Below are 26244 nucleotides of genomic sequence, written 5' to 3'. Positions count from 1 at the left end.
TACATCTTCATTTTATTCCAAGAAGAGACAATTATATCAATGAACATGACTAGCAGAGCACCACAAGGCTTGTCTGAGGATAAAGGCCTTTTTATGTACATGAATAATCATAATTATCTGGTAGTTCAACAGTAGAGGCACTTGAGTACTAAGGGAAGATGCTTAGAAGTGATTCTGACATCAAGTAAAAGTCATTTCACATGATATTTTGCTTAGCTAATTAATTCATTTGTGAATGGTGATATCCATAGTTCCAAAGTCCAGATATTACTACTGTTTTGTAGTGGGTTTGTCATTGGGATATTCTCAAAAATCTAAGTCAAATGTACAAACCTGAATAACTAGGTATCTTTGAGGGTCTCGAGCCATCCTCGAAAATTCAGCAGCCAGTTCCTTAAATTTAGGTCTACTGTCAGCATCAATCATCCAACCTAGAAATTCACATGCAATAAGAGAGTCACTATATCCATAAGTTTATGAAAATAAAGACTGTTTGAAAAATATCATTTAAATAAAAATGATCTGAAAAACAAAGAAAGCTAATGAAAGAAACAATCCAATAGGTGAGATTCTATCTCAATCAGTTTGCTGACATTCATAACTAAATGTAACATATTATAGAATAACACAAGCTTTTTATTTTGTTGATATAACTTAAAATTAATTTTTCATTGTAGAAAACATAACCTAGGCTAACCATGGGAATTTACAGAATCTCAGATCTTTTTTCCATAGGTGTGAAGAGAACTTAAAAATAAAAAAATATATATTTTTTTCTTTGATGAGTATAGAAAAAGTGATTGGAATATAATTTATCATTTTATATCAGGAGTGACATGGAATAAAAACTTTGGTTGCAATGCTGTATACTGGCAAAAAGGGAAAAAAAGGAATTGAAAGCAACTTTCTTATGCTACTTTTTTCCTGGTGGAAAAAAAATAATATAAAGTGATTGGTAATGTTTGTTCAGAAACAGTCATTAGCTTATCTTAGTACTAACCTTTCCAGCATAAAATACTATCAGCAATTTATCAAGTTATGTATTAAGAGCCTTAATTCCCCAGGCTCTGTTTAACTGATGAAATGACAAGAATAAAGACACCAAGCTTTCCTTGATTTTACTGCCAAATGACCCTTTTCTTAGATATTAAATCTCCTAAAAGCAAGGTAAAAATCGCTATTAGGCAAGATGTTTTCCTGATTTTTTATTATTCATCAGAGTATCTAAATGAAGTATATAAATCATCTCATGCTAGTTATGGGATCAAATTATGTAATACATGTATGTTTTTAAACTTTCTTCCATAGCTGACTACCAAACAATGTTTGACCCAATAAAGCTATAAAACTTGTTTCCTCTTTTCTGTGAGTTCAATTTTTATTCTTGTTATGGGAAGTGTTTGGGTGTCATTTTATGTATCATTAAAATTATTTGATTTTTTTCTCTCCTAACAAAGCTCAAATGCTCTATATTTTATATGTAACCACTAAAAAAAAAAATGCTGTTGACACCAACATGTTAATGAGAAAATAAATGTTTCTGGAACTCTATTGGAACCAGAAAAGGTTAAATTCTCAGTGAGGTATCATTTTATTTCTAACTAAATATTGAGTAAACAGAACTACACTTAGGGAAAAGGGCATGCTGACCTGAAGTGAAAAGCACATTTTTTATTTCTTCCCTCACTGTCAGAATGTATCACACATGTCATGAGTATAAATCTGAGTAGACCTGTCCAAAGTCTCTTATTAATAAGATGCTTATTCACCTTCACCAGTTTGTTTCTTTGCTAACCCTGTGTAAATCAAAAGGGGAAAACCTCTCATTACACAAGAAAGATTGCTGAATGCTAATCTTATTTAAATTAAGTCAGAAACTCCAGAGACTTCCCTAATTCTATTTAAATTAAGAGTCTAGGCTTCCAAAATACATTTATAACACATATGTGTCTGGGGCATAGAAGGGAGAAAGAAAAGTAAGAGAGTTAGATGTAAACAAATGATCAAATTGAAAGAAAGTAAACATTCATAATCTTTGTAGTTCAATGTAGATTCATGTCTTTCCACTTCCCATTTTGCCTTGCTAATTTTCTGTTGACTGAAACTGGTAAATCTATTTCCATTTAATTCATTTTTTAAAACTATTAGTTTCAAGCTTTTTTCTTTATGTGTAGATCATTTATTTAGTCTGCTTTTTTCCTTTAAAGAATATTAACATTATTGTGATTAATGACATCTCTTTATGAGAAACAGTTTCATTGTCATGGAAATGATAAGAATCAAAGTGAAATAAATAAGAAATGTAAGAATCATACAATGTTGACTTCATAGCATGAATGCATGATATTGCTTCATATTAACAAGAATCACAACAAACATGGGTTTACATGCTCCTTTTCACAATTATCTGTAAACTTTTATATTTTTCAATATACAGAAAAATTTTGCAGGTTGATTAATTACTAAGAATGATGATGAGGATGATAATATAATTTTGCAATCTTACATTTGACCATGACCATATAAACATCAATAGTGCAGATGGGAGGCTGGGGCAAACGTTCTCCTTTCTCTAACAAATCGGGGATTTCTCTGGTTGGAATTCCATCATAGGGTTTTCCTCCAAAGGTCATCAGTTCCCATATAGTGACTCCTAAAAGGGAGATCAAATTCTTATATAAGCAAGTTAACAATATACTTTGAGGAAACCAGCAGTATGCCTGTGGCAAAAGAATGCTTCTTAGAGGGAAATTAGAAATAGTCTAAAGAAAGACTCTTCAGATTCCTATGTCCATACGAGAAGCCCAATGACAAAATCTTTGTGGGAAATTTAATTATCTTATCATTGTCTTGAAATTTTTAATGGGTAGTGGAGACAATTTCAGAGTGGGCAGAATCTGTTCCCCATTTCTACTTATAAGTACTGCTAATGATTGTTGACCCAATTTGTTTCACCACATTAGAGCCTATAAAACAATTTATTTACTATACACATGTGTACTCAGTACCAAATAAATATGATTAGGTAAAATCTGATATTGAGTAATTTTGAAATTAGCATCTTTACTATTAAAAGCCCTAAAGGCCAAACTGGGGTTCCAGAACGATTACTTATGTTATAGTAAATAATTGTGCTTTTCTTTTTAACTAACACAAAGAGAACGAGTGGAATAAAACAGATTAATTTCTTTAGCACATATGAGAGACTGACTGAAGAATGATCCATATGTAAGATAAAATACGTGTAAAGTGAGCTTTCCAAAATTGAAGTGAATCAATAATAGTCTATTCCTTAGACAATAAGAACGGTTTCTTGAATCACTAGAACACTGATTTCCTCAGTAAAAGCAAATACTCTAAATACTAGCATGCAAATAGTCACCTTTGACAAGAATAATGACTCTGATTTGAGCAATAACATACACAATACAGATCTCTTCTTTATAATCTAATAATTATATAATTTAAAAGGTATAGTTTTCTTAAGGACACAGGTTGTTAGTTCAGAAATAGCTATGTGGGCACAATAGTATTAGCAAGTGAGTTTTGATTGATGCATATACAAGTATCTTTTAATATAAAATCTAATTATGGCTATGTTTTCTTTTCTACTGCCATCTGTAATTATTTATTTATTCAAGCTGAAGTAATTTTTAGCTCATAAGAGTTATCATTGACTGATAATAAAAATGCAAAGCTTAAAGTATAAAAGCACACATAAACTTCAAATTATCCTTCATAATAGTATCGCTAACGATTATCTGGCTTTTTAAGTTAATATTTACATCTTATGATTCTTAGGTATAATATAAACATGTAACTAGTGACACAATTTCACTGTTTGATTTTTATAAAACCCTACTTGATGTTGCATACTAAAGAATGATTCATAGAACTGATGATTAAAACTCAGTGTCCATGAGGCAGGCTGGAACAAGTTAAGAAGTAGATTACTGTCTATTTATATTCAGTCAGTCATATTTATAGAATATGTATTTAATGAGAATATTTTATTAACTTATGTTTGCATTTATAAAAGAATAGATGCTCTCACATCTCTATCAGAACTTCTAATATAAGCCATATACAAAGCAACTACAAATTAATAGAAAATACAATAAACAGAAACACATGTATACAAAAACTGAAGCAGAATAATCAAACCCCCCACTTCTGCCAATAATATTCCAATTATGTCTTTGCAGAGGTGATGATAAGTAGAGTCAAACAGAGATGGCTTCATATAGAAGAACAATCTCTAGAAAGCTAAATTAGAAACATCTTTAAAACTTACAATTCTATCATTTGAAGATATAAACCATATTCAATGCATATTTATTTTTATAAAAATAAAGATGAACCCAGTGGCAATGTTCCACAAAGATTCTCTGTAAACAAGATTATGTATATTTCTCTGCATTTTATGCCTTTGCAACCAACTATGATATATCATAAAAATCTTAAAATGCCTTATGGATATGGGTTGATGAACTGGGCTATGTTTCAAAACAGAGTTCACTCTATCATTCTATCTATCATCTATCTATCTATCTATCTATCTATCTATCTATCTATCTATTTTTACTGAACTGCTTCTCAGATGTTGCAATTCAACATGAACATTATAGCCTTAAAACAGGATTTTCTCTAAAAGATAAATTTTTCTATTAAAAATGTGATTGCCCTGCCAATGTTTACTTTAATGTATATATATAGTTACTTATTCTAGAGGTCATGTTTCAGATTGCTATGTTTAGTTCAGGGAAATATAAGTAGGAAAAAAAAAGGGAAAGAAAAGAAAAAGAAAAAAATATATGATATTATTTAAATTTATCTTATAAAATATGTAAATCTATCTATATCATATAATATATATGCTAATCTATACCATATAATGTATAAATGCTTATGTACATGCTAATGTATATCATATTCTATAAACATCTATCTCATATTTATAATGTATATGATATATATAATAAAAGTAATAATATATATGATATATTTGTTTTTTATTTAGTCCTGACAGTTGAACTAAGCTTTGTCAAGTATTCCTCTATACTTGCCTAAATCTCAAACACACAACACTCTACTGCTAAACTGAGTAGAATACATGAGGCCTTTGTGGAAATTTTAACACCTCCTATGGTTTACATGTGTGGAAGGAAAAACTATCTTATAGAAATGTCTTATTATTTTAAAGATAATTTATACTTCTAGATAAGAAGTATAAGTTCTTTAGTGACTTAATGACTTCATTTTCTTTCTAAAAAAAATAAATAAACTAAGCTTAAATTTGAGCAAAATAAATCGTGTCATGCTTTCAAGTCTCACCACTACCATATTATTTAAAGAAGCATAATGCTTTTTATTTGTAAGAAGTGCTAGTTTTATATGGTATATTTAAACTTAGAAAAGGTGTTGATTTATTCTTACTAATACTTAGATAGACATAAGTTGTAAATAGCCAGACAGAGGCTAAGAAGCTCATCTCAAAAACTGAGTTAAATGCAATTAAATAAATGTTCTAAATTTTCAAATCTCTATTTTCAGTTCATATTATAATCCTCTAATATATCTGTTTACTCCAAAAGTAGTTTGTAAATTAAAATTAAAGCTGTAGTTAGAATTCATCTCTCTTACCTCTCCCCTCACATTTACTACTCTCATCCTACTGATTTTAATAACTGTTCTTTATTCTAACAATAAACTCTATTTTTTTTACTATAGAACATAGATTCCCATAAGAAATTTTGTTTTTAAAACATTTATTGCATTTAGAGTTATGTTTTAAAAGAGTTGTTGAAAATGAAGGCCATGAGATTCTATGAAAATGTCCCTAATCTAAAACTGCTAGGTTTTTTTGTTTTGTTTTGTTTTGTTTCTTGTCAAAATGATCAGAAAATTTGTTACCAAAATAAAAGATTATGGTAGACAACTCAACCAGGACGTTAATGTATTACATTTTAGAGACCCAAGAAACCTAATATGTTTATTTTTGTTTTAAAAGCCTTATGTCACAAGGAAGAATTATTTACCATAGCTCCAAACGTCACTCTGATGGGTGAATTTTCTATAGTGTATACACTCCAAAGCCATCCATTTAATTGGCATCTATAGAGAAGTAAGAAATGAAAGGTTTATAGTCATATAAAAAGTCATTTCTACATTTCCTCAATATGTGTCTCAATTGTATTTTTTGATTGTATGCCTAGAAAATAGAAATGTGTTATTTTTAATACAGGGAACAAATGAAATGAAATTTAAGCTTCAAATGAATTAACATGAAGATATATTTATTTTTAAAAGTTTCATAAACAATGAAAAGTAAAATAATAAGTATCACTTTCTACAGTTTTTTTTTTTTCTTTTTTGTGGTACACGGCCCTCTCGCTGTTGTGGCCTCTCCCATTGCAGAGCACAGGCTCCAGATGCACAAGCTCAGCGGCCATGGCTCACGGGCGCAGCCATTCCGTGGCATGTGGGATCTTCCTGGACTGGGGCACGAACCCGTGTCCCCTGCATTGGCAGGTGGACTCTCAATTACTACGCCACCAGGGAAGCCCCACTTTCTATAGTTTTAATTAATATTCAGTAATTAAGTTACTATTTAACATTATGACTTACAATATCAATTCTATACATCTAATACATGTATTTCTAAAAATGTGGTCATATTATGTTTTTTCCCCCAAAATGAGATTCTCTACATTTTCAGTAAATGCTTTTTCACCCTCAGACAAATTTCCAGCCACTGGTAAAAAGGACTCTTTCTACACTTGAGCCCTCCCTTCTCCTCTCAGATAATTTGGTCACTAAAACACTTAAAATAATGAATTCCGAAGTTAGCCTTGCTTTGTTCCCCAGCCACAAATGATCTTCCTTGTCTTGGTTAGCCAATATTGAAAATATGTACCATTTTCAAAATAGGAATTATATAAAAGGATATGAGAAGATCAGTACAAATCCATCATCTCTTCAAGAAAAGCAACTCAACTCACCCTGCTGCTGATGGTTCAGCAGAACGATTTTCAACTAAGAAGGGCAGCATTATATAGCTGGGAATACACTTAGATTCTATGGAATAAAGATAAACATTTCTACTTAGCAGCTGAAACCTTAAAACTAAATAGGCCTTTGAAATCATGAGGTTGGCTGCTCACCAAGGTAACACCAAGGTAACTCTGTGACAGAATCACAGTATTCAGTGAAAGGGAACAGAAGAGACATTGAAAGTAATTTCCCTACGGGCAAGGAGTTAGCACACTTTATGGACTACGGACACTGTTAAAGAAGTAAGTTTAAATCACAGGTGGCTCAATAAAGACTTAATTGTTACTAGGCATTTAAAGCTCTAATGATTCTTGCTTTAGACAAATCTTACAGCTGTATGTTCTCAAGACAAATGAAGTCATGTGATTTATAGACTTCCACTTCTACACAATCCTGTAGTGCATTTCAGAGCTGTGGTCTCAAACTGCTGCAATTTGTAGTAAACAAGCAAAATAGGCTAATAAAATCAAGGAAAAGCCATAGAATACTACAAAACTGAAGTTTTTAAAAAAATAAATTTTGTGTTCTTTTGTTTTGTGATAAGACTTGAATATATATAGTTATATAAGAGTTTAGTATAAAAATCAATGTGAAACATTTGGAAGACTATCATTGAAAAATATTCATAATGTGTATTTGGATGGCCCTTGATGAATAAGGAACATAATAAATATATTGATATGATATATGAATTATTTTTTTGTTGTTAGCATAAACTTATAGGTCACCACAGGTTAAGGCTGCATTTGCTTATTTCACTTGGCCTCTCCTGATTGAAATTTCTCCAGGCCAAGCTAGAAGGACCTCCACATGAAGAGGAGATATACTCAATGGTTACCAAAAAGAGCAAGTTAATGGTGGGTTAATGAGGAAAGACAAGAGCTGGAACTAAGGCATGGATTGAGACCACATGGTGGGTGAAGGAGGAAGGAACACAGTTGTCAGGCAGGGCCTGAAGATGGAGAGCCAGAAAAGTTAGAAGAGACAGTGGCACTGCACAGATCCCTGGGATATAGCAGCTTACATTCTAGTGGAAGGAGTCAGATAATAAATAAATTGGTGGGGGACCTTCAAGATGGCAGAGGAGTAACACATGGAGATCACCTTCTTCCTCACAAATACATCAGAAATACATCTACATATGGAACAACTCCTAGAGAACACCTACTGAATGCTGAAAGAAGATCTCAGACTTCCCAAAAGGCAAGAAACTCCTCACATACCTGGGTAGGGCAAAAGCAAAAGGAAAAAACAGAGACAAAAGAATAGGGATGAGACCTGCACCTTGGGGAGGGAACCGTGAAGGAGGAAAGTTTTCCACACACTAGGAAGCCCCTTCACTGGCGGAGACAGGGGTTGGGGTGGGGGGAAGATTCAGAGCCACAGAGGAGAACGCAGCAACAGGAGTGCAGAGGGCAAAGCAGAGAGATTCCTGCACACAGAATCAGTGCCAACCAGCATGTGAGTGCTGGTGACAGTCCAATAGGCTTATCTGCTCACCCGCCGGGGTGGGTGAGGGCTGGGAGCTGAGGCATGGGCTTCGGAGGTCAGATCCCTGGGAGACGACTGAGGTTGGCTTCATGAACACAGCCTGAAGGGGGCTAGTGTACCACAGCTAGCCAGGAAAAAAGTCTGGAACTACCTAAGAGGCAAGAGACCATTGTTTTGGGGTGCACGAGGAGAGGGGATTCAGAGCACCGCCTAAAGAAGTTCCAGAGATGGGCATGAGCCGTGGTTATCAGCTCAGACACCAGAGACGGGCATGAGATGCTCGGGCTGCTGGTGCAGCCACCAAGGAGCCTGTGTGCAAGCACAGGTCACTATCCACACCTCCCCTCCCGGGAGCCTGTGCAACATGCCACTGACAGGGTCCAGCGATCCAGGGACAACTTGCCTGTGAGAACACATGGCATACCTCAGGCTGAGGCAATGTCATGCAGGCCTCTGTCACCTTAGGCTCACCCCACATTCCATACCCATCCCGCCCCCCCCAGACTGAGTGAGCCAGAGCCCCCTTATCAACTGCTCCTTTAACCCCCTCCTGTCTGGGTGGGGAACTGATGCCCTCAGGTGACCTACATGCAGAGGTGGAGCTAAATCCAAAGCTGAACACCAGGGGATGTGTGAACAAAGAAGAAAATGGGAAATCTCTCCCAGCAGCCGCAGGAGCAGCAGATTAAATCTCCACAATCAACTTGATGTACCCTGCATCTGTGGAATGCCTGAATAGACAACGATCATACCAAAATTTAGGTGGTGGATTTTGGGAGCAACTGTAGACTTGGGGTTAGCTTTTTGCATATAATTTGTTTCTGGTTTTATGTTTATCTTGGTTTAGTATTTAGAGCTTATTATCACTGGTAGATTTATTTATTGATTTGGTCGCTCTTTCCCTTTTTTTTTCTATTATATATATATGTATATATATATATATTTTTTTCCTATTTCTCTTTTTGTGAGTGTGTATGTGTGTACTTCTTTGTGTGATTTTGTCTATACAGCTTTGTTTTTACCATTTATCCAGGATTCTGTCTGTCCTTTTTTTTTTTTTTTTTTGGTTTTCTTTTTTTGCATAGTATTTTTTTTTTTTTTTTTTTTTGCGGCACGCAGGCCTCTCACTGTTGTGTCCTCTCCCGTTGCAGAGCACAGGCTCTGGACGTGCAGGCTCAGCAGCCATGGCTCACAGGCCCAGCTGCTCCGTGGCCTGTGGGATCTTCCCGGACTGGGGCACGAACCCACGTCCCCTGCATCGGCAGGCAGACTCTCAACAACTGCCCCAACAGGGAAGCCCTTTGCATAGTTTTTAGAGCTTGTTATCATTAATAGATTTGTTTATTGGTTTGGTTGCTTTCTTCTTTCTTTCCTTTTTTTTATTATTGTTTAATTTTTATATTTTTTATTTTAATTATTTTATTTATTTTTTCCTTTCTTTCTTTTTTGTCTCTCTTTTCTTCTGAGCAGTGTGGCTGACAGGGTCTTGGTGCTCCAGCCAGGTGCAAGACCTGAACCTCTTAGATGGGAGAGCCAAGTTCAGGACATTGGTCCACCAGAGATCTCCTGGACCCACGTAATGTCAAATGGTGAAAGATTTCCCAGAGATCTCCATCTCAATGCTCACACCCAGCTCAACTCAACAACCAGCAAGCTGCAGTGCTGGACACCCATGCCAAACAACTAGCAAGACAGGAACACAACCCCACCCATTAGCAGAGAGGCTGCCTAAAATCATACTAAGTTCACAGACACCCCAAAACACACCACCAATCATGGTCCTGCCCCACAGAGAGAAGAGATCCAGCCTCATCCACCAGAACATAGGCACCAGTCACCTCCACCAGGAAGCTCACACAACCCACTGAACCAACCTTATCAATGGGGGGCAGACACCAAAAACAATGGGAATTACGAATATGCAGCCTGTGAAAAGGAGACCCCAAATGCAGTAAGTTAAGCAAAACGAGAAGACAGAAAAATATGCAGCAGTTGAAGGAGCAAGGTAAAAACCCACCAGACCAAACAAATGAGGAGGAAATAGGCAGTCTACCTGAAAAAGAATGCAGAGTAATGATTGTAAAGATGATTGAAAATCTTGGAAATAGAATGGAGAAAATACAAGAATCGTTTAACAAGGACCTAGAAGAAGTAAAGAGCAAACAAACAATGATGAATAGCACAATAAATGAAATTAAAAATTCTCTAGAAGGAATCAATAGCAGAATAATTGAGGCAGAAGAAGGGATAAGTGACCTGGAAGATAAAATAATGGAAATAACTACCACAGAGCAGAATAAAGAGAAAAGAATGAAAAGAATTGAAGACAGTCACAGAGACCTCTGGGACAATATTAAACACACCAACATTTGAATTATAGGGGTCCCAGAAGAAGAAAAGAAAAAGTATATAGGAATGAGAAAATTTTGAAGAGATTATAGTTGAAAACTTCCCTAATGTAGGAAAGGAAACAGTCAGTCAAGTACAGGAAGCACAGACAGTCCCACATGGGATAAATCCAAGGAGAAACAGGTCAAGACACATATTAATCAAACTATCAAAAATTAAATACAAAGAAAAAAATATTAAAAGCAGCAAGGGAAAAGCAACAAATAACATACAAGGGAATCCCCATAAGGTTAACAGCTGATCTTTCAGCAGAAACTCTGCAAGCCAGAAGTGCCTGGCAGGACATGTTTAAAGTGAAGAAAGGGAAAAAAACTACAGCAAAGATTACTCTACCCAGCACAAATCTAATTCAGATGCGATGAAGAAATTAAAATCTTTACAGACAAGCAAAAGCTAAGAGAATACAGCACCCATCAAACCAGCTTTACAACAAATGCTAAAGGAACTTCTCCAGGCAGGAAACATAAGAGAAGGGAAAGACCTACAATAACAAACCCAAAACAATTAAGAAAATGGTAATAGGAACATACATATTGATAACTATCTTAAATGTGAATGGATTAAATGCTCCAAACAAAAGAAATAGACTAGCTGAATGGATACAAAAACAAGATTCATATATATGCTGTCTACAGGAGACCCACTTCAGACCTAGGGACACATACAGACTGAAAGTGAGGGGATGGAAAAAGATATTCCATACAAACGGAAATCAAAAGAAAGCTGGAGTAGCAATTCTCATATCAGACAAAATAGACTTTAAAATAAAGACTATTACAAGAGACAAAGAAGGACTTTACATAATGATCATGGGACCAAACCAAGGAGAAGATATAACAGTTGTAAATATTTATGCACCCAACATAGGAGCACCTCAATACATAAGGCAAATGCTAACAGCCATAAAAGGGGAAATCAACAGTAACGCAATCATAGAAGGGGAGTTTAACACCTCATGTTCACCAATGGACTGATAATCTGAAACGAAAATAAATAAGGAGACACAAGCCTTAAATGATAAATTAAATAAGATGGACTTAATTGATATTTATAGGACATGCCTTCCAAAAACAACAGAATATACTTTCTTCTCAAGTGCTCATGGAACATTTTTTGGATAGATAATATTTGTGTCACAAGTCAAGCCTTGGTAAATTTAACAAAATTGAAATTTTATCTAGTATATTTTCTGACCACAATGCTACGAGACCAGATATCAGTTACAGGAAAAAATATGTAAAAAAATAAAAACACATGGAGGCTAACAAATACACTACAAAATAATCAAGAGATCACTGAAGAAATCAAAGAGGAAATAAAAAAATACTTAGAAACAAATTACAATGAAAACATGATGACCCAAAACCTATGGGATGCATCAAAAGCAGTTCTAAGTGGGAAGTTGATAGCAATACAATCCTACCTTAAGAAACAAGGAACTTCTCAAATAAACACCCTAACCTAACACCAAAAGCAATTTGAGAAAGAAGAATAAACAAAATCCAATGTTAGCCAAAGGAAAGAAATCATAAAGATCAGATCAGAAATAAATGAAAAGGAAATGATAGCAAAGATCAATAAAACTAAAAGCTGATTCTTTGAGAAGATAAACAAAGTTGATAAACCATTAGCCAGACTCATCAAGAAAGAAAGGGAGAAGACTCAAATCAACAGAGTTAGAAATGAAAAAGGAGAAGTAACAACTGACACTGCAGAAATACAAAGGGTCATGAGAGATTACTACAAGCAACCATATGCCAATAAAATGGAGGACCTGGAAGAAATCGACAAATTCTTAGAAAAACACAACTTTCTGAGACAGAACCAGGAAGAAATAGAAAATACAACCAGACCATTCAGAAGCACTGAAATTAAAACTGTGATTAAAAATCATCAAACAAAAAAAACCCAGGACCAGAAGTCTGCACAGGTGAATTCTATGAAATATTTAGAGAAGAGCTAACATCTATCCTTCTCAAACTCTTCCAAAATATAGCAAAGGGAGGAACAATCCAAAACTCATTCTATGAGGCTACTATCACCCTGATACCAAATAAGAGAAAGATGTCATAAAAAAAGGAAACTACAGACCAATATCACTGATAAACATAGATGCAAAAACCCTCAACAAAATATTGGCAAACCGAATCCAACAGCACATTAAAAGGATCATACACCATCATCAAGTGGGGTTTATCCCAGGAATGCAAGGATTCTTCATAATAGGTAAATCAATCAATGTGATACACCATATTAATAAACTGAAGAAGAAAAACCATATGATCCTCTCAATAGATGCAGAAAAAGCTTTCAACAAATTCAACACCTATTTATGATAAAAACCCTCCAGAAAGTAGGGATAGAGGGAAATTACCTCAATATAATAAAGGCCATATATGACCAACTCACAGCCAACACCATTCTCAATGGTGAAAAACTGAAACCATTTCCACTAAGATCAGGAACAAGACAAGGTTGCCCACTCTCACCATTATCATTCAACATAGTTTTAGAAGTTTTAGCCACAGCAGAGAAGAAAAAGAAATAAGAGGAATACAAAATGGAAAAGAAGAAGTAAAACTGTCACTGTTTTCAGATGATACTATACATGATACTATACATAGAGAATCCTAAAGATGCTACCAGAAGAATACTAGAGCTAATCAATGCATTTGGTAAAGTAGCAGGATACAAAATTAATGCATAGAAGTCTCTTTCATTCCTCTATGCTAATGATGAAAAATCTGGAAGAGAAATTAAGGAAAGACTCTCATTTTCCATTGCAACAAAAAGAATAAAATACCTAGGAATAAACCTACCTAAGGAGACAAAATACCTGTATGCAGAAAGCTATAAGACACTGATGGAAGAAATTAAAGATGATACAAACTGATGGAGAGATATACCATGATCTTGGATTGGAAGAATCAACACTGAAAATGACTATACTACCCAAAGCAATCTACAGATTCAATGCAATCCCTATCAAACTACCAATGGCATTTTTCACAGAACTAGAACAAAAAAATTCACAATTTGTATGGAAACACAAAGACCCTCAATAGCCAAAGCAAACTTGAGAAAGAAAAACGGAACTGGAGGAATCAAGCTCCCTGACTTCAGACTATACTACAAAGCTACATTAATCAAGACAGCGTGGTACTTGTGCAAAAACAGAAATAGAAATCAGTGGAACAGGATAGAAAGCCCAGAGATAAACCCACGTACATATGGTCACCTTATCTTTGATAAAGGAGGAAGAAATATACAATGGAGAAAAGACAGCCTCTTCAATAAGTGGTGCTGGGAAAACTGGACAGCTACATGAAAAAGAATGAAATTAGAATACTCCCTACCACCATACACAAAAATAAACTCAAAATGGATTAAAGACCTAAATGTAAAGCCAGACACTATAGAACTCTTAGAGGAAAGTATAGGCAGAACACTCTATGACAGAAATCACAGCAAGATCCTTTTGACCCACCTCTTAGCAAAGCAGAAATAAAAACAAAAATAAACAAATGGGACCTAATGAAACTTAAAAGCTCTTGCACAGCAAAGGAAACTATAACCAAGACGAAAAGTCAACCCTCAGAATGGGAGAAAATATTTGCAAATGAAGCAACTGACAAAGGATTAATCTCCAGCATATACAAGCAGCTTATGCAGCTCAATAACAACAACCAAAAAAACCCCCAAAAAAACTCAATCAAAACATGGGCAGAAGACCTAAATAGACATTTCTCCAAAGAAGATATACAGATTGCCATTAAACACATGAAAGGATGCTCAACATCACTAATCTTTAGAGAAATGCCAATGAAAACTACAATAAGGTGTCACCTCACACTGGTCAGAATGGCCATCATCAAAAAATCTGCAAACAAGAAATGCTGGAGAGGGTGTGGAGTAAAGGGAACCCTTTTGCATTGTTGGTGGGAATATAAATTGATATAGCCACTATAGAGAACACTAGTGTGGTTCCTTATAAATCTAAAAATAGAACTACCATACAACCCAGGAATCCCAGTACTGGGCATATACCCTGAGAAAACCATACTGAAAAAGAGTCATGTACCCCAATGTTCATTGCAGCTCTATTTACAATAGCAGGACACAGAAGCAGCCTAAGTGTCCATAGACAGATGAATGGATAAAGAAGATGTGGCACATGTATACAATGGAATATTACTCAACCATAAAAAGAAACGAAATTGAGTAATTTGTCATGAGGTGGATGGACATAGTGACTGTCACACAGAGTGAAGTAAGTCAGAAAAAGAAAATCAAATACTGTATGCTGACACATATTTGGAATCTAAAAACAAACAAACAAAAAATTGCTTCTGAAGAACCTAGGGGCATGACAGGAATAAATACATAGATGTAGAGAGTGGATTTGAGGACATGGGGGAGGGGGGAAGGGCAAGCTGGGATGAAGTGATAGAGTGACATGGACATATATACAGTACCAAATGTAAAATAGATAGGTAGTGGGAAGCAGCCACATAGCACAGGGAGATCAGCTAAGGGATCTGTGTCCACCTAGAAGGGTGGGATAGGGAAGGTGGGAGGGAGATGCAAGAGGGAGGAGATATGGGTATATATGTATATGTATAGCTGATTCACTTTGTTATACAGCAGAAACTAACACACCATTGTAAAGCAATTATACTCCAATAAAGATGTTAAAATAAAGAAAGAAAGAAATTGGTAAGTCATATGCTACAATGAAAACTAAAAAATTAAAAAAATAAAAAAAATAGAGCCAGATAAGAGGAATCTGTTGCTTCTGGTGTAGGAGGATTGGACGTTAAATAAGATGACCAGCTTTCCAATAGTTATGGTTCTTGGTCGCATTGAAACTTCTCTCTAGTCTATGAGAAAGAAGTAGTATCTCTCTGATCTCTCTGTAATAGTCTTAAATTATTAGGATTAATGAAACAATTTCTATGGCCCTGGATTTAAGTATAATCTCTAGAGTTCCTAGGGAGCCACCAACTCTCTAACACTGGAACTGACATAAAGATAACTTGGGTCCAGACACACATTGTCTTATTTTAGCTACTTTTGAGAAATGGAAGTAGGTAATACATCCTATATATTATATATTGTATATATATATGTGTCTGTATGTTTCCATATGTACATATATATATGTATGTATGTATGTGTATATAAATAAATAAATAAATAAATAAATAAATAATATATTTTAACCCTGGGTGGGAGAGAAGGCAAATGGTGGAATTGGGATTTTATAATCTCTTAAACCTCAGGTTAATTGATTTCTTCCTATAACATATAAGGTGATAAAAGGGTATTATACTATATTTTAAAGCAATATTGCTCTCAAAAAGACACCCACCTTTCCTCCATCAGCATTATACTCTTTTTCATCACCTTCCAAGAGCCTGGCTAGTCCAAAATCCGTGATTTTTACATGGTTTGGAGATTTCACTAAGACATTACGGGCTGCCAAATCCCGATGAACAAGCCGTCTTTCTTCCAGGTACATCATTCCCTGAAAAACACCAAATTCCCCAGAGAGTCAGTTAATGCCTATGCTTTTGTATTGTCAAAAAAGGTGTTTCCTAGCGTTCAGTTACAAGTGCTTGATTTCTCTAAATAATGGCAGAATCTGATAATATTTTCAAAATTATGGAAAATGTGGAATTAAAAAGCAAACCACAAATAGCTTTTGGCCTTTTTTCCACTAAAGCTCTGTAACACAGAATGAATTACCTGCATATGAGCTAAATGTTTGATCATTTTTTCCCAGACACTTTATATTCTTTTGCAAACACTTTCATTAGTGAGGTATGCACGCGTCTTAGTAGATAAGCTAACATGTACTTGGACTGACCCACATATTCTTAATTGTTTTCTCCTCAATAACTTCTGTTTCATGTCATCTTCCCCCATACACCTGCTCCAAACAAATGCAGCTCTCCATACTTTTCAGAAGTATTTCATATGAAGGTTTAATGGAGGCAAATTCACCTTTATAGGTTCTATCAAGTCTGAAGAATCATATTATTCTTATTAATTATGCAAAAAAATGAAGTTTGCCCTAGGGACATTAAAAGCCTATAATTAAAAAAATAGCTTTGATGACAGTAGTCATTGTGAGAATCCACAAGTAAAATTACATTATTTATAATGACCCTTAAGTTAGCCTTTAATATGTTTTCTTCATAAAACATATACTGTAATTAAAAATAAAATATATTGCTGATCAGCAACAAGAAATATAGCTGATTCTTCCCTCAACATACACATACACATCTACATGTATATGTACATATACACATGTATACATATGTGTTATATGTGTACATAACATATATATTAAAATATATACAAACAGAAAATAATCCATAGAAACAATAATTATTAATTGTGTTTCATCAAGAGAGAAACCAAGAGTCATGAACCACTAGCCTTAACTAAAAGGTTGATGTAAAACCAAGGAAATGAACCCAGAGGACCAGATTAGAATGAACATCCTTTGCTTGAGTGAACATATTTTTTGTTGAAGAGTTAGGGAAAATTCTATATTTGAGGATTTCAGTGGTAAAAACAAGTCAGAGTGTTATAAAATGGTAGAAGTATGCTCTCATGCCAATTGTAAATCAGTGATCCTGGCGGTTAACATTACAACTGCAGGACTTTGAAGGATTAACGGTTTCTGATATCAAAACAAAAGCTGAGATAAACTGAGACATAAATCACAGAGGTCAAAAAATTATGAACTGTCTACCAGGTGTAGTGGAAAGAGAATATTGCTTCAAACAGCATCATGAGCCAAGCACTATATAAATGCCCATTAAACACAACCAGTGGAGATTCTGCCTGATATGGTGCAATCGGTCAGTAGTTGGGTGGCATCATATGTATTAGTGTTTTCTGATATCAACCCACAACTGGGATTTATGGGGTTCTTTCCCTCTTTCCTAAACAGTACTTTCTCTTTGATTACACCAAATTGGAAATTTTTAGAATAAAGTGAAAACAAATAGCCCTTGCATGCTTTAAAAGATAAAAAAAATAGACTTATTGCCTTGGAGATAAAGTATGTTCAATAATTTTGTCCCTGTAGGAAGTGTCCACAAAAAACAGTCATCATTCTCTTTCTTACCATCTTCATAACAGAATATGTAAAGAGTATTGGCAACAAGTTAATATTCAGATCCACACATACTTACAGAACACATACTGTATGACAATCACTGTGCTAGACATCAGAAAGACAAAAGAGAGTCAGAGAAGTTCTGTGCATTAAAGGAGGTCAGAAGCTCATTAGCAAAGTGGGCACATATGGAGTATAAACTTGAATGGATCAGTGATGCATGTAAGGCATTTAAGGAGAGCTATATTTTGAGGACCATCTGTAGTATAGCTTAGCAAGTATGCATGAGAGGAGAAGCTTCAGAGAGGTACTGGGGCTTAAGTATGGTTTGAAGGATGGATGTCCACCAGTTGGACAAGATGAGGGAAAAATTGCTGTTAGAGAGAACAAGCACAGGGTCATCAATAGCATAGTGTACTTGGACAAAGGTATATAATTCTGTATTTCTGAAGCATTATGTATATGGTGAGTGGTGAGCCTGAAAAGGTAAGAAGAGGATAGATCCAAGAGGGGCCCCTTATATGTCATGATAGAGAATTTGAACTTCACACTTTATGCAGCATTCAATGTGGTGATGTGGGAGTTTTTTTTAAGGAGAGTGACACAATTATCATTGGAGCCTTGAAAACATCACCTGGTGCCAGTAGAGAGGATGGATTGCACACAAATATAGCTAAAGTCAGGAGTCTGCCACATTACAGAAGAAAAGTGATGAGAGTGAAATAAAGATTGTAAAATGACCATCCATGAGTTGTATCCATTTTTCACGTTTTTTTGTTCCCACACTGGGAAAGTTTCAAACATACTCTTTAGCTGGTTACTGGCTATACTCCATTAAGGGCATCTGGTCCCCAGTTTGCCAGGGTCCTACCACCTACTATCACTTTTCAGGAGTTCTGCTTTTATTAGTTATTATAATCATCCAGCTCCTACATGCATGAATGTCTGAATCTTCAACTAAACTAGGCCAGAAGGAACTAGGGAGAGAACAATTTCAAGGTACATTCATAAAATAAAATAAACATCCTTGGTAAATGACTGAACAATGAAGAAGAGAGTAAACTGAGAATAAGTTTATGCTTTTGACTTTTTAAATTTAGATAATGTAATTTAGATAATCATTTGGATAATGATTCCCTTAACTAGATTTTATCCTAATGTAAATATATTTAAGAAATATATACTCTACCAGTAGGGAACTAACATTCACCAAGGAACTTAAGACTCTAAAGTCACATTCTACAGTATAAGCAAAGCCTCAAAAACTCCAAAAGATCTTTGACAATCTATACACAAAGCCTCAGGAGGTGATAGACTATTCTGAACCTCAATACTATGTGTCCATAAAAAAGTATTTTCTTCAAAATAATGAGAAATAAATTCAGGAAACCAGACGATAATCTCTATTGTTTCTCCTAGCCACCTGACCATGATCAAAAGAAATAAAAACAGAAGCATCCACCTCCTTACCAAACCATCAAAATACATTTGTATGGTTGCTTTGTAACTATGAAACATCATCATAAAAATGCACACTTTCAAATCATTAATTATGACTGCCATCTTAGTCCTACTCTCACACCCTGAATTAGAGTGTTGAATTCTATGTATTGCTCACAATAGGTTTCTCCACATCACAGTCATTGAAATAGGACTTTCTTACCAGAAGATCTCATTAGAATCACATTCTCTGGTAAATTCCTTCAAAATAAAATTATTCCTTAAATCAGAGTGTGAAGAGATTAAGGAGGAAGACAGTTATTAGAAACAGCAGTGACAAAAATAAACTGGATGAAGTCCCATGAAGTTTGAAGATGATAGAGGGACATTGCATTGGTTGAAAAGGATCCTCTTACTCTGCCCTGTAGCAACTCCCATGTCCTTGCTGTGCGAGCTCAGGTGGAGTACATGATGGGAATATGAACACCGACAACAACCTCAGCTAACATTGACTGATTCTTAGAATATGGCAGGCATTAAACTAAACACCTCTACATTGGTAGGTTAACTTAATCCTATAGACACATACTATTTTCATCTCATTTTAAATATGAGAAAACCAAGGCTAAGAGAGGTCAAGTTACTTGCTCCAAGTCATCTATTTAATGAGTGGTAGAACCAGGATTTGGTCCCTTGGTGTGGGACTTAAAGTCTGCATATTTAAGCCTATCTCATCTCTTGATGGGTCACCAGGTAGAGTGGGTATATAGAAATTAATGTACACAGTGAAATCATATAGTTTCAAGAGATCCTAGTACTTTTGCAGAAAAAAATAAATATTATCAAATGTTTCTATGAACTCAGGGCATAATGAAGGTGACTGATGTGTTTGTATTTATATTTAAAAATCAGCTAAATTATAGAATATTTTATAATTTAGCAGGAGTTTAAATTTTGTAAATTGGAAACTCAGTTCTTGCTTTGACTACAGGGTATGCAGGATGGTGGAGTGGGTTTGAGAATAGATTCTGGAGTTGATTGGTTGGCTAGAACCCCAGCTCTGCCATGTTCTTTCTGTGTGACTCTAGCAAGTTAATAAACCTCTCTGTCACTCATCTTCTTCCTCTCTAAAACAGACATAATAGCACTTATCACAAAGGTTGTTTTGATGACTAAATAGTATGTAAAGCACTTAAGGAGTAAGTGGCATGTAATAAGCATAGAACATGCAATGTTGTCCCACGGATATATATCAACAGTCCTAGTGCATAAGAATTACTTACCCTCATTAACTTGAATTGCCTATTTCAGAAAATCTGTGAACCTCAACTAATATATCAGAGTTGGTGTTCAATAAATGTTTGCAAATGGTGATACATATACCCATAACCTGCCCATCATTATTAATGTGTGGTTACAAGTTTTGGAATAATTACTGTTCAAAATATTATTTTAATAATGATGCACCTGAGGGTGCTGTCATATAAGGAGAAGGAAAAATTAAAGAATCTAATAAAAGATTTGGTGTTTTCCATAAACATATCACATATTCAGGAATTTAGTGAAGATAAAAGTCATAAACAGGATAGGTCAAAACGTTTTCAATGCTGCAGGATGTTTTCCATGGGTGAATAAAATAGTAGATTTTCTGTACCAAAGAATCTGCCTTTTATCACTCAGTGCTGAGGGGCATTCTGGGTGGAGGTGTTTTCGGGGCATTTTGTCTACTTCTTGATCCAAGTGCTGCAATTCTGATTTTACTCAAACTACTCAGAATTTACTATCACCACACCACTCAGAACTTTACCATTTTCATACTTGCTCTAAATGCATTAATGAGTTTTCAAGACTGCTTACTTACTTTCTGTTTTGCTCATACCTCTTACAATATGCATCAATAAACACAAACTCAATAGGGAAAGTCAAATTTTACTCTTGACCTTCAGAAATGCACTTTAATACAAAATCCAAGGATAATTTTATTACAACTGAATTTAAAGTTTTAAGCTCTGGTTAGAATTGACTCATATAAACTGCTCTATGGAAAAAAAAATCAGTGGTTGACAATTTTAAAATATTGGTATCGATGAACATCTAGCAATGACCTTCTTTTCAGTCTTATGATATTGACTCACAGCTGTCTAGAAAAAAATGCATCATGATTATGCTTTAATCCAACGTTAAAATGCATTCTGCCCAGCTGCAGGAAGCTAACGGAAGTCAAGAGAGACCAGACTATTTCTGTCAATAAATATTTGCTTCCCATATATAGTCCAGGCGACATTTTCATCAAACACGTGTGTGGAGCTAAAAATTTCAAGCTGTAGTCAGTTCTCATAGGCATTAATCTCTGGAATTAGCAAGAGTACATTCTTTTATGTTTTCATTCAAATAACCGGAAGCTTTCTGAATAACAGGAAGCTTCAGGAAAACTACCTTCAGATGAAAATCGCTCCTCCTTTCTACCTTTCCTTCTGAAAACAATTCTACCCGTGAGGGGAAAAAAAAAATCTAACTCTAATGCTCTCTACTATTAGGGCTAAAGATATGAGCATGTTCAAGGGAAGAAAAAGACCTTTTTGGATGAAGTGACTGACTTTATCCAAATAGTGCGTGGAGAGAAACTAAGGGGGCTCTGTGATTGAATCAACTGAGAAGTCTTTTCAACCAGCCAAAGCTGGTTCATGGCACAGTAGAAAGAACACAGAACTTAGTGTTGCAAGAGAGAAGTCCCAGACATGCTGCTCAGAAGGTTTATGACCACGGTTACTCAATTCGCCTCTTCTATAAAAGTCATAAATTGGCCTAAATGATCTCTGAGGTGTTCTCTAGCTTTAAATCTTTATTCCATGATGGAACTGGAAAATATATCTATCTAAAATATTAAGTGGTGGCCAATAATAGACACAGGTAACAGTAAAGGAAGAGGTAGAGTAGATGTCTCCCTTCAAATGTGTAGTGAGAACAGTGAACACGTTTTACTAAAAGTCAGTTTAGTGCATCTGATGTTTAAACCCTGGCTACTTACTATCTGTGTGATCTTGGTCAATTTATTTGTGTTTCCTTTTCTTTATTCATTAAATGGGGATAATAATAATATCTACCCTGAGGATTGTCTTGAGGATTCAATGCCTTAATGTTTGTAAAACACCTAGAACATTCAATATTCTAAGATACCATGTGTTAAATAAATGATCTCAAATTCATCATTCTGATGAAAAATACAATTCAACCACTATAAGAGAAGGAAAAGGCAGCCAACTAAAACACCTACTGATTACTCAGCATTGTTGGGTGTGGTGACTTCTGTTTCTCATTCTATTTGTCCCTGAATGTTCTTCCTCTTATGCTGCTCAGGAAGAAAAGCAGATTCACATGGTTGTCCCAGACTGGCTTGGCATTAATACTCCAGTTTAATTCTCACATTTTCCAACTGCACCTATGATCTTTAAGAGACGTGGTCAGGTTGCAGTTCTTAAGAAGATTTTGCAATATTGAGGACAACTGAATTTCCATCATTTTAATAGTGTGTAGTGAAAACATTATTGGTTGCTATTTGAAATACAACTTTCAAATTTAGTTCCAATAATATATTTGTGTGTGTGTATGTGTGTGTGTATCCATACATGCATGTAGTAGATACTATGGTGTGCCACCCAGAAACCTCTTCAGGCCCAAATTCTCGTAACCTCAGCTTCTGGGAGTGTTGATTGCTGAGGGCTCTCATCTTGGCTGCCTTTCTTTTGAGGCAGTGACACCGCCAACCCAACTACAAGGGGAGCTGCTTTGCCAGGGGCTCATCCTCTCACTGGAGGCAGCCCACATCCAGTAATTTGTTGATGTTGAGTTACAAAGGCCATACCTCTCTTGACAACTATGAAGAGCTGTTCTAGTTCTGGGACACCCCATGGGATTGAATGATTCCTTTGTTGCAGTTTTATCATAGATGAACTTTTCCTTCTACCTAATACTGCTTTTTCACTGTCTGATAGGTGTTGTTCTTGAAAACACTTAAGAAAAACTTCCTACATGCAAACTTTTCTCAGAGATTGTTTTCTAGGAGCCAACTTAAGGAAATGTGTGTGACTTGTTTTCTTTTAGGATCTCAAGTACTCAGAATTTTAAGCTAACCACACTCTATAATTCATGCACACTATGATCATTGTTTCCCTCTATCTTCTACATCAATCCCATTCTTTATCCAGCATAAATACCAACAATAATGTTTTTAACACATATCCTTTCAATCTATCATCCGTATGTTTATTTCTTCTTATCCATATTTTCTAACAAGTGCTTTGTGTTATTTCTAATATATAAATAGTATTGTGTATTAAATAAGATCATGTTTTACTCATTAAGCTTTTTTTTAGATTCAAACATGTTGCTATATGTAATCCAGTTCTCATAGCTGCACTGAATTATACATATGAATTCACAGACATATACACATGTATAACACAGGCATGCACTGTCAGTTGTCTATTCCCCTATTGAAGGGTACCAAACTTAACTCCATCTCTTTGACACTGCAAACAAGACTGAATTGAACATTAATACTATTTGTAAAAGGCTATAAATTGGCTTAACAACATAAATTATCTGCTGTTTAGTACTAATTTCAATGTAGAAGAATCTAAACAAACAATAATAGTAACAGTCACTGTGGAAGATACAACATGGAGCTATTTCTTGTTAATTGAGAACACTGAAATCACATGGGAAAGACAAACGTAACTGTGTATATTTTCATTATATATGTTTGTATCTACTAAATAGTTAACATTTATTTACACACTTGGTGCCAGGGGACTGTTTTAAGTGCTATATATACAGGAATTTACAAGAACTCACTGAGATCTCTGCTACTATTATTCCCATTTTATGATGAGGAAGCTGACACACAGAGAAGTAAAATAACTTGCCCAAGAGTAATAGCTAGTGCATGGCAAAGCCCAGAAGGACCAAGATTTGAGTGCAAGCAGCTTAACTCCAAAGGCAACAATCTTAACCATTTCTCTATATGACCGTAGGTATCAATAGACTATATAAAACCATATATAAAACTAAAAAAGACAGTATATACAAGTGAATTGTTGTTATATAGACAATAAATGCTCTAAGAGTTCAATCAAGAGAAAACTCTTGTACATAATACTCATTTAAAACTTATAAACAAACTTTAGTTTTTCTGGGTTTCCTAGGACAGTACCTCTGGAAGCACTTTATAAACCAACATTTGTGAATTCAACTATGTACTTTCAACAATTTGAAGATTTCCTGGCATTTACCTGGCACTCAGTACATGTTTGTGGTTGGATTAAATAAACAATAAGACCAAAAGTTTGAAAGGCTGTCCAGAGAGTAGCTTTTTCTTTGCAATGTAAATAGAACAAATGTAAAATCTGTGATATTTATGATAAGAAGGAGGAAAACAAACCCTGCAACAATTAGGCCAAATTCCAGATGGTAATATTAGAGTACCAAGGAATGTGAATGAGGACACTATGTAAAGATTCCTGAGGCTGGCAGGGGTAACAGAATTTTTTTCTTCTTGTTTCCTACAATTTCTTCAAATATTTCTTCAGAAATTTTATTTACCACCTTTTGCAAGCTTTTGAAAATTTCCATTGGAAGAACTTGCAGAACAGCCTCCTTGAGACCCAAAATTTCTCTTAAAGAAACAACAAAATGAAAACAATAAAATTAATAAACAAAAAGAGTAAGTTAAAAAGTATATGTGAGAAGCCACTGCTTTCTTACTAAATAAATTACAGGTGAAAAGCTCATCTGCCTAGATCAAGAGAATACTAAACATGCTACTGTTTTCCCCTCTCACTGACCTCTTGTCAATATGATTACAAATGGGAGGAGTGAATCGTGTAGTGTTCATACTCTCTTAGAGAAGTAAACCTAAAATGGATTACTTCTACTCCTTAGGTAGCTGATCAATAAAGATATAGATTGCAATGAGAATGGATATGTCTGTGGGTTGTAGAAGTTATCCTCTGTGTCTCTTTATAAATTAATTAAAAATAAATGAAGTGTGCAACCTATTAATACAGCTACCTCTAGATCAACAGATAGAAACTGAGACTTTCTCTGGGCATACATATTATGCAAATACATTCAAACACTATAGGGAGGCCTTAGTTATAACTAAACAGAAACAGATCATTTCTAATATTCTCTAGTTTCACAGAATTGCATGCTACTGGCTGGAAACCATAAAGTTCAGTGGGTGGGAATATGTATGCCATAGTTTCCTTCTTAGGACAATTATATCAATTTTTATGAGGTATTCTCTTTACAAAGCAAAACTTTTTCCATAATACAAAACTAAAAAATCGCAATAACTATTTTCCTGTGTGGTATATTCAGATATGAGCCTTGGCAGTTGAGTTTATTGATAACTACTGAATATTTTTAAATAAATATCTTCCCATGGAAAAAAATGTAAAATTCCTAGAACACTAAAAGCTCTCATGTGATTTGAGCCAATTTAGTGTTTACATGTAATATGTGTCATTCAATCCAATTCTGCCTCTATCTTATTTGGATGTCAATGGACTTGGTCCATCTATGCAAATGCTTACTCAGCACATGTAAAACTTGAAATGGTGTACCATACATTCCCTCTGAAAGTCACCCAGCTACATCCCAACAATTCCTCTGACCCCTGCTCCTCTTACTCAGGGGCCTTCCTTCTCAAAATC

The 26244-nt window shown here is 35.0% G+C and overlaps 1 protein-coding gene across 1 annotated transcript in view; it reads right to left on the bottom strand.

Annotated features, from left to right (window-relative positions):
- ERBB4 (erb-b2 receptor tyrosine kinase 4) overlaps positions 1-26244 on the bottom strand; it is a 728717-nt gene that overhangs the window by 35422 nt on the left and 667051 nt on the right. The window contains exons 20-23 of the mRNA XM_060107375.1: positions 16325-16480; positions 6039-6114; positions 2507-2653; positions 334-431 (exon numbers count right to left, since the gene is read on the bottom strand). Of these exons, the coding sequence (XP_059963358.1) occupies positions 334-431; positions 2507-2653; positions 6039-6114; positions 16325-16480 (477 nt within the window). The remainder of the gene's footprint in view (positions 1-333; positions 432-2506; positions 2654-6038; positions 6115-16324; positions 16481-26244) is intronic.

Source organism: Mesoplodon densirostris, chromosome 8 (assembly GCF_025265405.1).
Source record: "Mesoplodon densirostris isolate mMesDen1 chromosome 8, mMesDen1 primary haplotype, whole genome shotgun sequence".
In the NCBI taxonomy this organism is placed as follows: domain Eukaryota; kingdom Metazoa; phylum Chordata; class Mammalia; order Artiodactyla; family Ziphiidae; genus Mesoplodon; species Mesoplodon densirostris.
Note: the sequence above shows the minus strand (reverse complement) of the source record. Positions and strands in the feature narration are given on the sequence as shown.